The sequence below is a fragment of the Abrus precatorius genome, unplaced genomic scaffold, assembly GCF_003935025.1.
Source record: "Abrus precatorius isolate BTA unplaced genomic scaffold, Abrus_2018 Scaffold2, whole genome shotgun sequence".
NCBI lineage: Eukaryota > Viridiplantae > Streptophyta > Magnoliopsida > Fabales > Fabaceae > Abrus > Abrus precatorius.
Window position 1 is genome coordinate 32,876,984 of NW_020874362.1, and position 11,328 is coordinate 32,888,311.

Here is an 11,328-nt window from a genome sequence, read left to right on the forward strand (position 1 = left end):
AAGAGGTCATATCTTTACCATGACTTTTCCAAGCAGAGAACATTAATGTAAAAATGAAAAAATATATGCATGCGTCCATTGCGTGTGTATATTTCATGAGATAAGAGGAAAGAGAAAAAAGTGAAATAGAATACGATAAGTAAAGCTATGTACCTGAAGGAGAAAGAAATGAAATAAGGTAAAAGAGGTGAAAATATTTCGTAAATGCATGAATATCATTGCTTAATAGTATCAAACAGATCCCTGATCTAGCTAGACTCCGATATTGTGAAATATAGGTTTGTCTAGAGTTTGGATTTTAGTGTATTCTGGCGACAGCGAGTGGTAATGCATCATATGCAAGTGTACAACTTGTCTCATAGCTAGTGGTAAGACTTTAGGCGTTTCTGACACATTATTTATCGTTGGAGGTGCTAAAATATGAGAACAAAAAATGTGGCATTTTTTAATATTGATTTCAGATATATGAGCATTGCGTTACCTTTAGGCAATGCCGTTAGTCTCTAATCCCCCTACTGAATCAAGAGAAGCTACTATCTTGTTAACTCAAACAGAATAAAGCATGCAACTCATATTCACTCTCTAGTTCAATCCACAACTAATGGCATGCCTTGGAATTGCAAATGAACATATTTTAAAATCACGGTTAATGCAGAAATTGCAAGTGGATCCGTGCTTGATTGGACATTAACCCATGATACTTCAGGTATATTCAAGAAAGTTCTTCGGACATTCTATCAGACATTTCTTTTCTCTATTTACTTGTTCTCCTTGATAACATGAAGATTACCATCTTTTTTAACCAAAGTCAAGTTCTCAGCATCCAAGCGTTCGAGAACCTTTCGTGCTTCCTCTTCTGTACCAGGAACAACATCTCGAATCCTCAACCCATTTTTAATGGCCTCAGGATCAACACCAAATGTGAAGTAGAATCTGTTAGAAACCTGCTTGAAGAACAAGCATAAAATGAAGTGAAATTGAGGCAGTTATTTTTTGTACTCTATCAAATCATATATACATAATCCGTTCGTATTAGCTTATTGTTTTCTCTCTGTGTCTGTGAAAAAATTATAAAAGATAACATTTTTGAGATATCTTTTCATTACTAAAATTTTGGGGTAGAAGGAAATTTACGTTCACCAAGAAATTTTAAGTATTATATTGGTATTCACCTCACTTGAGCGGAGCTCAGGCTTCGTGACATGTGCAACAACTTCCACATTCACCAGGGGCTCAGTTAGATTGTCAAGTTCCGTGTACAGAACACAAGACTTTAGCCGAAGATAATTTCCAACATCCACCTGCATCATCAAGTTGTTTTCAGTTGAATGTCCTCAATATCATTGTTCTTCTCTACTGATAACTACTGAATATTTCTACCCAGCCCATGTTCCAAAGTGATGATAATATGAAAGTATACAAAGAGAATCATTAGAAAAAGAAAATCACATAAAATAAGTAATAAGTTAGTGCTGATTTTAACATCAATACTGTGCAAGAAATTCGGTTCATTATTTATTGGAATAAATAGTGTCCTTGGTGGCTACTTACAGGTTTAAAGAAATCAACATGATCAACTTCTAAGAAATGAGGTGCTGCACCAGCAAAGGCATAAGCAGTTGTAAAGGCAAGTTCAAACGCTCTTCTCATCAAAAACCCCCCAAAGATACGACCATGGATGTTTCTTTGCTGTGGCTGGCAGATAAAAGAGTTTTGTAGGAAAGTATCTTTCATCAGAATGCTCTCTCTGTTGGCCAATGCTGGCATGTCACTGAAGATTCGCCCTTCAGCCAATAGTGCATTGAGTCTAGCAGTGTCTCCACTCTCTCCATGTTTTTGTTCTTCTTTCCTTTTTTTCCTAAATTTGTTCCTCTGTTCTGCTTCTTCCCAGAGCAATCTTTCTTGCTCACTTTCTGGTGAGATCTGGTTAATTGCCACTGCCTTTCCGGTGTCAGCATCACGAGCTACAAATGTGAAGTTAGCTACAAGTGCAGTTGAGTTTGAGATATTTGGATTCCCTGTCAGCAAGTTTCAGTGTCAGGTCAGGGACCAATAGGTACTATTCAGAATTGGGAGAATTAGGAGACATAACATTAAAAAGGTATGATTTGTGCTTATAAAACTCAAACATCATGAAGGGCTTTTAATCAATTTTTATATGTTGTTGATATTGTTACTTACTAGTCAATTGAACTAAATTATTACTTACTAGTAAATTGAACTATATTAGGAGACAAGGAGATCAATCCAGTATAAACTGAAAATGCTCAACTACTGTCCATTCCATTACTGGAATTTGATTTTCCATCATACTGTTTCTTTCTATTTTATTTTCAGCAAGCTTTATAAGTTTGTAAGAATAGTAAGCCACAATGTCCACACAGGACAGCGTACTAGGGTGAGGAATTTAATAGACACGAATCTGTAATAAACATTTACCTCTATGCAGGGATTGCACCACCAATATGGAAAAAAATTATAACCAAACTCTGATGTTTCAGATTAACTATTTACTAGCAGTGCACACACATCCAACTATTTTATACTATTGATTAGGTCCGTGGTGTAAGCCATATTTATAGTGACAAAAAATGCCAATGTTTATTTAGGGATCAAATTATGAAGCTGTTGATGACTTGATGTTCTTACATATTGTATTCTTACAATACCACACTTTGATAACCAATACATGCTGCATTGAAAGAAATCATGGACACACCCAAAGAAAATTATGTAAAATTCATGACACCCAATACATGTATTTATAGAATCATACAGATAGCCGTAGTTACTAATTAGTAGCTAATGTATTTTAGTTGTAAGTGAATAATTGCTGCAACTGAATTGTTGTGAGTTTAGTGTGTGTATAGGTTAGCCAGCTGTAGGCAAATACTAGCTCTCACTACCTTTGCTCTATAAGTAGAAGCTGTATTCTCTTGTGTCAGATTATCTAATTCAATCATAATGGAAGCTAACCCGAACGCTATGCTATATTTCCATCGCTATCATGTGTTCCCCTTATCAAGTTTTTTTGAATCCTAATATGCATTCAGTAACATATCATCTGGTCTACAGTTACCAAATACGTGGTACATGCAGTTTTGTCATTTTTTACGTTATTATTACTAGACCTCCTTTAAATAAAACCTGATATGCAGAACATGATACAGTGAATTTGATATGCAGTACGCAGGGTCATTTAGAGTTCTGTATATATATTCTGTCTGCTTCTAACTTCTAAGCAATTAATGACTAGTATAATCAGAATAGAAACCATAATCCCACATAAAAACAGTGGTTAAAGAAAGCAAAATCAACTTGTACTAATCCTTTAGTACCTCCTGCCGACTGAGTCAATTCGAGTTGAATCTCCATGGATGACCGGCCAACCCAGGTAACAGCACCAACAATGGTGAAATCAGCATCAATATGAATTGGTTTCTTAAGAACCATCTTGTCCACGGAAGCAGTGACTAATAGAAGAGGCCTTGTTGTGCCATCTTCATTACAGCAGTGCTGTTCAAAACAGAGGAAATAAACTTCAATATCCAAAACTCACAAATACAAAAAATGAGCAAACATTCATATTATTCCTTGTGATGGTATAAGTTAGACATTTTAATCTTGAATTTTAAAAATCTGTCATTAGTTCCTGCCTTTGTAAAACCATACTTCCTCCATCTCAAAAACAATCGCTTAAGATTGTGGCATAAGAATTAATAAATGTATTTAATTATCTTGTTATTAAAAGTATCATGAAATTTCTTATTATATCCGTTTTGGAATTTGTTTATAGAATAAATGAATAAAGTGAAGATAAATATGAGTTTTGAGATAATAATTATTTTAAGGATAAAATTGGAAAAAATAATTAATTCTTGAAATTGTAAAGTGACTTGAGAAAAACCAAATTGGCTAAACAGACTGCTTTTTCAGAGAATGTGGGAGTATTTACCTTAGTCTTTTTTAATACATAGCGACAGTGGAAAGTAAAGTTAAAAAAAAAAAAAGACAGACCAAAATGAATGATTTTTCTTTTTTATCAAGCAAGAGACTAACATATTAAAATGTCTGAGTCATGTAATCTCAAGGATCTCAGGGCTTACTCTACAAAAAAAAATCTTCTCGAGTACTGTAAGCCGTTACACACACAACAATTAATGAACTTTACAACTAGCAGAACAAAGGAGAAAAAAAAGAAGAACTTGGTATCAGTTTCATTGAAATAATCAAAACCCAATATTTATAAGCACGAAATAAACAAAACCCAGAATTTAATTTGAGAAAAAAGGAGACCTTGAATGCAATGGTTCCAGCTAGAGCATCAAAATCCTCAACGAGCTTGCCCATCCTAATGTGATTCCAAGGGTTCCTATACTGCTCGCGAAGTATGTAGTCAGAAGAGAAGTTGTAAAAGATACTAGTCCTGCTCTGGGAGGGAGTTTTGGGATCTGAGGGGCCATAACCATTGCCATTGGGACGAATGGAGGCTCTGGCTTCCCATAGAGCGTGTATGGCAGGGGAATGGAACCTCCCTGGCCATAAACAAACGGGTTTGCGGTTAGAAGAACCTGCATCGATAGGAACAGATGTTGTTGGGTCTGTGGAATCAGTGGTCACGTGTTTCAACGGTTGTTGCAGTGATGGGAATGGATGAGAAGAATTGGGTGTGATTCTGAATCTGAAAAGATTGTGGAACAGTAAGAGACATCGTTTTGGCTTTATGATTGGATGCATTGCATTGCATGGCATGGAAATGATGGTGTTGTCTGAAATCTGAGGGTAGTTTTAATTGTTAATTCCCCCAAAGTTGGAGGCAGCAACGAAATGATCAGCTACCGTAAGTTTTGCGTTGTTATATGAAATGCTTTGAATCGAGTACCTAACTAGAAAATCACATACGAGGAGATGATCTCTGGTCGACTTTTCCCATGTAGTTTGATCCGATACAGAGGCTGGTCCATTAGGCCTGACAAAGATTTTTTGTTGAGCTGATTTGGCCCAATTAAAAAGAATCTCAAATTCAATTTGTAGGGAGATCTCGTTTGACATGAGAAGTTTAACACGCTTGACAGAAAAAGAACAAATCTTTTTGAAAAATAGATTCATTTTTTTATATCAAAATTACGTAAATCTTTTCGCGAAGTAAATCATGTTTGAGTTTGAGCTGAGTAAAACACTATCAATGATGAAGTTATTTTTTTAACTATTTAATTAAGCTACATATAATGAAATTCAAATTAAAGACTACAAGAAAAAAAAGAGAGATTGTAAATTTTAGAAAATATTTTTTATTTCATTTTTAAATATAAAAATGCCACATAATTTTTATTTAGTTTCCTGTTTTTAAAGACTTATAAAAGGTAATAAAATTATTATTATTTCCTGTACAAATATTTAAAAATAAAAAATAAAATATATGGAACTTTATAATTAAAAATACGCATAAAATAAAAAAAAAAAAAAATTTCTTGAAACCAAATATCTCCTAATCTAGCCTCTCCGTGATAAAAAGGGTTAATTTTTAAGTTATCTAATTAACTTCAAAGTTTATTTATCTTAAATAGAGTTGTTCGACAAAGGAGTTTATTTTTCTTGTGAAATTTTTAAAAAAATTATTTCATGTAACGTTTAAATTTATTAGCTCTTAATTTATTAATATATTTTTTACATTTTTATACTTACTATCTTATTATAAATTTTTCTTTACTTTTCTTATATATAGAAATCCTTATCACTCATAAATTATAATTTATTTATAATATAAAATGATCAAATATCATTTATACTATCTGGAGACAAAAGTTCAGTATCTTTGTTGAGGTTGTAACTCAGATAAAGTAAGGTGTTATCTATAACTATAGCAATTATGAAATTAAAATAGATTTACTGTTCATCCAGTGAAGAGAGAAGCAACAACAGTAATGTGAACAAAGGAAAATCAGACGCAAGAAGATGTCTAGTTGTTTACATTCACGTGCTGCCAGCCATCAGTCTAAAGTGGAAAATTTGAATAATGGAATGGGACCATACAACTTCTAAGGACATGAAATAAATGGTGCCATACGGTTCAGAGCTTGGAAAAATTCTTCCACTCCATTATTGGTGGTCATCATTATTATCTATATCTAAACTCTTTTCTTCCCTAGCTAGTTACCATTATCCTCACACCTCTCCACAATGCTCAAAGAAACCTTCATCTTCCTTGCACTTGTTTTATTACTATACAAATATGTTCCTATTCTCTACTTGGAGATAACCTTACCCTCCCTATACACTGACTCTTGTGGACTCATATTCAATACACCCTCAAACACAGGCCTTCTAGGTCGCACCTGCAATGATCCCAGTTATGAACTTGTTTGTGAGGCTAACAAAACAGTGTTGTACTTAAACTTTGGTAGACACTTCATCCATGCCATTACCACTACACCCAATAATGCCACCCTTCAATCAATGACTGGTGGACTTGACAACAATAATTGCTCCACAGTCACTCTTGCTCTTCTCACATACACTAACTTCACCAAATATAGTTCTGAACAAGAAAGTAAACTAGCCATTGACACTAACGTATATTATAGCGATGATTTAATATTCGTTAGCTGTGAGAACCCAATTAGTTCATTTTTATACACTGATATTTCTACTCCTTGTACAACACAGAGTAAGAGGGGTTATTATTCTTACGTTTTGCTTTGGGAGGCTGAAGTATGGGATGTGTTTGAGTCATGTAGCGTTGACATGATGATAAGGATGTTACCATGGGGACCCGTGACATGCAATGAGAAGTGTTCTTATCCAGAGAACATGCAGAATGAGGTGAAGGGGATTCAAATAAAGTGGCGAGCTAACCGCTGTGGAGAGTGGGATGGTGGAGATGGCACTTCTTGCTTCTTGGATAACACAACTAACATGGTCTTCTGCAATTCCAAAGCAGGGTTTTTTTCAAGTGTTTCAAGTGAGTTTGCAACAATTTTAATTGCTTTAATTTACAAGGAAAAGTAGAATATGTTTTTTTCAATTAAATAAAGGGAAGTAAGTAACTCTTGTGAAGAGAGTTTCACTCATTTCCTAGACTTAAATGGGAACTTGGGAAGTCTTCTTTCACTTCTCTTCCCTTAATTCACTTGGTCTTCCATTCTAAAAAACAATTGCAACTTGCAAACATAGCAAAAATTATTGTTCTTTACTTCTTTCTGTTGTTCTGACAGTTTTTTTTTTTTGGTAACACAGACTTTCTGACAGCGGGGATCAATGGTAAGCATCTAAATCTAATCATCATAAACCAAAAGTAGTTGATCGATGTTTGGCTGTTATATTGCTTCTTTTTTTTTTTTTTTTTTCTCAAATCTAAACTAGGAAACTCATCAGTATTTATACTCCAAAGTTTTCAATTTCTAGTCAGTTTCATCATGAATGTGTTTGGTTAGAAAATTGACAAGATCAACCAAGTTACAGTACTCATTGTCAATTTTCCCTTTTGATTACATTGTGCATTCATTCCTTTTTCCTGATCGTACTTATCTCTCTCTGAACTAAACGTAAATCATCTCTACAAGTCTAGAGTAGATCTTGCTTGATCAGATAATATGCGATGGGTGCCTTTTCTTAACTACATGCATTTTCTAATTAATAATTTTGGTGGTTGTTTGTCATGTCCTGACAACTCTGTCCTCCTTCCTTGTGTTTATACTTTCAGCAGGAGTCATGATTATGCCAACTTATAGCTGTAAGATCTCTAGTTACCTTCCCCTATATATGCATTTTAAAGTTTGCGTTAATTATTTTCTAAATTAAGCTTTCAATTTATAAATCTTAATAAGTAAAAATATAAATTGTTGTTAGTGCTCATGCTCAAATCTTGTACACAGTACTCTTATGGTTTGCAGTAAAATTTGCATTGGGTCCCCCATTTGTGGTTGCATTCTTGATTTATAAATGGAAGAGGAGGGATCAATTTGTGTGTGATGAGGTTGAAGATTACCTCCAAAATCATAGTAATCTAATACCCATCAAGTACTCTTACTCTGAGATAAAGAAAATGACCAAAGGTTTCAAGCACAAGTTAGGTGAAGGAGGCTATGGCTATGTTTATAAAGGAAAGCTTAGAAGTAAGCGTGATGTTGCTGTCAAATTATTAGGCAAGTCCAAACCAGATGACCCACAATTCATAAGTGAAGTTGCTACAATTGGAAAGATTCGTCACATCAATGTGGTGCAATTACTTGGATTTTGTGCAGAACGAACTAAGAGGGCTCTTGTTTATGAGTACATGCCTAACGGTTCTCTTGACAAGCACATACTTTCACAAGAAGAAGGGAATGCATCAATAGGCTATGAGAAAATACATAATATTTCTCTAGGAGTGGCTCGCGGAATAAAATACTTACATGAAGGTTGTGACATGCAAATTCTACATTTTGATATCAAACCTCACAACATTCTTCTTGATGAGAACTTTAATCCAAAGATCTCAGACTTTGGACTAGCAAAGTTATATCCAATAGATGGTACCAATGTAACTCTATCAGTGGCAAGAGGAACAATGGGATACATGGCACCTGAATTGCTCTATAAGAACATTGGAGGGATATCATATAAGGCTGATGTTTATAGCTTTGGGATGCTATTGATGGAAATGGCAGGGAGAAGAAAGAACTTGAATGCTATGGAGTATTCTTGGCAGACTTACTTTGCTAAATGGGTTTATGATCAATTTGATGAAACCATAGATCTTAGTAATGCGACCGATGAGGAAAAAGTGATAGCAAAGAAGATGATATTAATAGCTTTACGTTGCATACAAATGAAGCCAAATGATCGTCCTTCAATGAATGAAGTAATAGAAATGCTTGAAGGAGAGTGTGATGTTAATGCCATATGAACCTCTGCTTACTTTGTAAAGGATGTCAAGATTATGGTCATCCCAACTCTAGTTTCTCATGAAAAATTACTAATTTTTATATTTATTCTTTATCCATTTTTTAATCTTTCTTTTCCTATCATATCATTCATTACAATTTTTTTTAAAAAAAAGTTTTTCTCCCTCTCTCTCTCTCTTTCCGGTTCTATCTTTCTCTTTGATCATCCGTTTAATACCCAAAAATTGACTATGAACCTATAGTTTTCAAAAGCAATAGATAGAAGTTGCAAGTCTAATAGCACCTACTTATAATTTGCATGCGTGCACTCACAAAAGCTTCCATACTATGAATGAGTAAAATTTTGTACATCACCATATACATTTCTTTTGAGTACTACATAATTTCAATCTCAAAAATTATATACACATGTTAATTTAGTCCGTAAAATTATAAAAACAACTTTTAGTCCTTAAAATTATTAAAAATTATTTATTTAAGTCCTTGACATCATAAAATAAGTTATTTTAGTCCTTGAAATTATAAAATAAATTATTTTACTCAATAAAATTATATCTATCAATTTATTTTTAAAATTATTAAAAATAGATTGTTTTTATTCATAAAATTAGTCAATTTAGAATTTGAAATTATGAAAAAAATAGTTCATGAAATTATAAACATAATTTAATTTACTCCTCCAATGTCATTCAATTTAGTTCTTCAAATTATGAAACACAATTTTTAATTCCTAAAATTATAAGAAAAAAGAACTTAGTCCCTTGGAGTTTTAAAAAATTTACATGTGTCCATGTTATTAAATAACACAATTTTATTCTATGAAAAAAATTTAAAAATAATATGAAATAATGTGTTCCTAACTTGGGCTTCCTCTTTCACTTCAACTTCATTATAAAATTTATTTTCATATGGGACAGTTATTTTCTATCTACTAAAAAAATTATTTCATAATTTTAGTGATAAAATTGATAGGTGCATATAATTGAAACTAAAATGATTAATTTTTTTTTATAATTGTAGAAATAATTTTTTTATAATTTTAGAGACTAAATTAATAAATATCTATATTTTAAGGCCTAAAATATCTGATTTTATAAATTTATGGTCTAAAATGTGTGATTTAATAATTTGAAGTACTGGAATGACCATTTTCTAATAACTTTAGAGACTATATAGAAAGATATTTATAATGTTAGAGAATAGAATGACTAATTACATAATTTAAGGACTAAGATGATTAGTTTTAATAATTTCAAGGACTACAAATTCTATTTTATAATTTTATGAACCATATTGATGGGTGTTTATAATTTTTGAGGATTAAAATGTTATTACTCGATTTTTTTTTATCTCCTTTGCCGTATTTATCATTTTTCCTTTTTTCTTTTCCAAGGTATATACACTTAAATGATGTGAAAAAATCTTATTTATTTTTTTTGTAAATAATAATATTATAAATTTATTGCTTGAATAAATGAACCATTTTTCTTGGCACAAAATTAATAGGAATTAGGAAGCAGGCGTTACCCAAAATCTTTAGCAGAAAAAGTGTCACCGAGACACTGAAGAAATGAATGGTTTTAAGGAAATTTAAACTCGCTATTTAGACCTATGTTTTAATTACATTTAATTATGTTAATTTGATTAAAATTAATTGTAATAAACTCTAAACTAATTGAACACGAAATATAGGAAATTTTGTCCCGATCTTTTGACTATTAATGTCAACTTGTATTGATGAGTGAGTAAATATAATTAAAAATTACTTACCAAGCAAGTAATTTTGATAAGTAATAAATATAATTAAAAATTACTTATCGAAGAAGTAGAACAGTGCAGTTAAGATGTGTAAATGCAATGCAGCAATTGAAGATGAGAATAAGAACAGTGATTTAATGATAATTGTGTCAACTAATTAATATCTTAAACAAACGGAAAATCCACTGATATGCATTATGGAATAATCAAATAGCAATAATTAACAAAAGTACTTCCCTTGTTCCAACCTTCACAACATTCTTCTTTATGACTATCCAATAATCACCACGTCGTCAATGTTTGGGATGGAAAAATTTATAGAAATGTGAATCAAAATAATTAAATTAAAAGTAAAGTTTATGTATTTTTAATGAATTTTAATAATAAAAATATATTTAAAAGAGTATATCAAAATATGTTCTATTCTAAAATATGATTTACTACCTCATTCACATGTTCACTTTTAACAAAACAATATTAGAACCCCACCATCGAGTAAAAGATAATCATAACCATGAAGATTGATTATACATATATAATATAATTTCGGGGTCATTTTTTTATATAAGAAAAAATAAAAAATTACTAAAATATGATTTTTTGAGAAAAATTACGAAAATATATAATTTAAAAACATTATCATGGGTGATTTCTAATTAAAATTTTTTATTTGACAATTTTTAAA

The 11,328-nt window shown here is 31.9% G+C and overlaps 2 protein-coding genes across 2 annotated transcripts; one reads left to right on the top strand and one right to left on the bottom strand.

The window, feature by feature from the left end:
* Window positions 1-200: 200 nt before the first annotated feature.
* LOC113857958 (acyl-coenzyme A thioesterase 9, mitochondrial-like) lies at window positions 201-5,002 on the bottom strand. The gene is made up of 5 exons (XM_027490311.1): window positions 4,297-5,002; window positions 3,339-3,516; window positions 1,552-2,018; window positions 1,173-1,301; window positions 201-944 (listed from the first exon to the last, which is right to left on the bottom strand). The coding sequence occupies exons 1-5, from the start codon at window positions 4,750-4,752 to the stop codon at window positions 759-761; spliced, it is 1,416 nt and encodes a 471-aa protein (XP_027346112.1). The 5' UTR covers window positions 4,753-5,002; the 3' UTR covers window positions 201-758.
* Window positions 5,003-6,180: 1,178 nt separating this feature from the next.
* Window positions 6,181-8,887, top strand: LOC113859857 (rust resistance kinase Lr10-like). The gene is made up of 3 exons (XM_027492527.1): window positions 6,181-6,961; window positions 7,237-7,260; window positions 7,875-8,887. Exons 1-3 carry the CDS (start codon window positions 6,181-6,183, stop codon window positions 8,885-8,887), a joined length of 1,818 nt encoding a protein of 605 aa, XP_027348328.1.
* Window positions 8,888-11,328: the final 2,441 nt, after the last annotated feature.

Bases quoted from the DNA above. Each gene is read 5' to 3' on its own strand.
- LOC113857958 (XM_027490311.1), bottom strand. From the start codon at position 4,752: ATGCCATGCAATGCAATGCATCCAATCATAAAGCCAAAACGATGTCTC. The intron at 1,302-1,551 runs GTAAGTAGCCAC...TTGATGATGCAG, and splicing joins ATGTTGATTTCTTTAAACCT to GTGGATGTTGGAAATTATCT. The intron at 945-1,172 runs GTGAATACCAAT...TTCTTCAAGCAG, and splicing joins CTGAGCTCCGCTCAAGTGAG to GTTTCTAACAGATTCTACTT.
- LOC113859857 (XM_027492527.1), top strand. From the start codon at position 6,181: ATGCTCAAAGAAACCTTCATCTTCCTTGCACTTGTTTTATTACTATAC. The intron at 6,962-7,236 runs GTGAGTTTGCAA...TTGGTAACACAG, and splicing joins GTTTTTTTCAAGTGTTTCAA to ACTTTCTGACAGCGGGGATC. The intron at 7,261-7,874 runs GTAAGCATCTAA...TCTTGTACACAG, and splicing joins TCTGACAGCGGGGATCAATG to TACTCTTATGGTTTGCAGTA.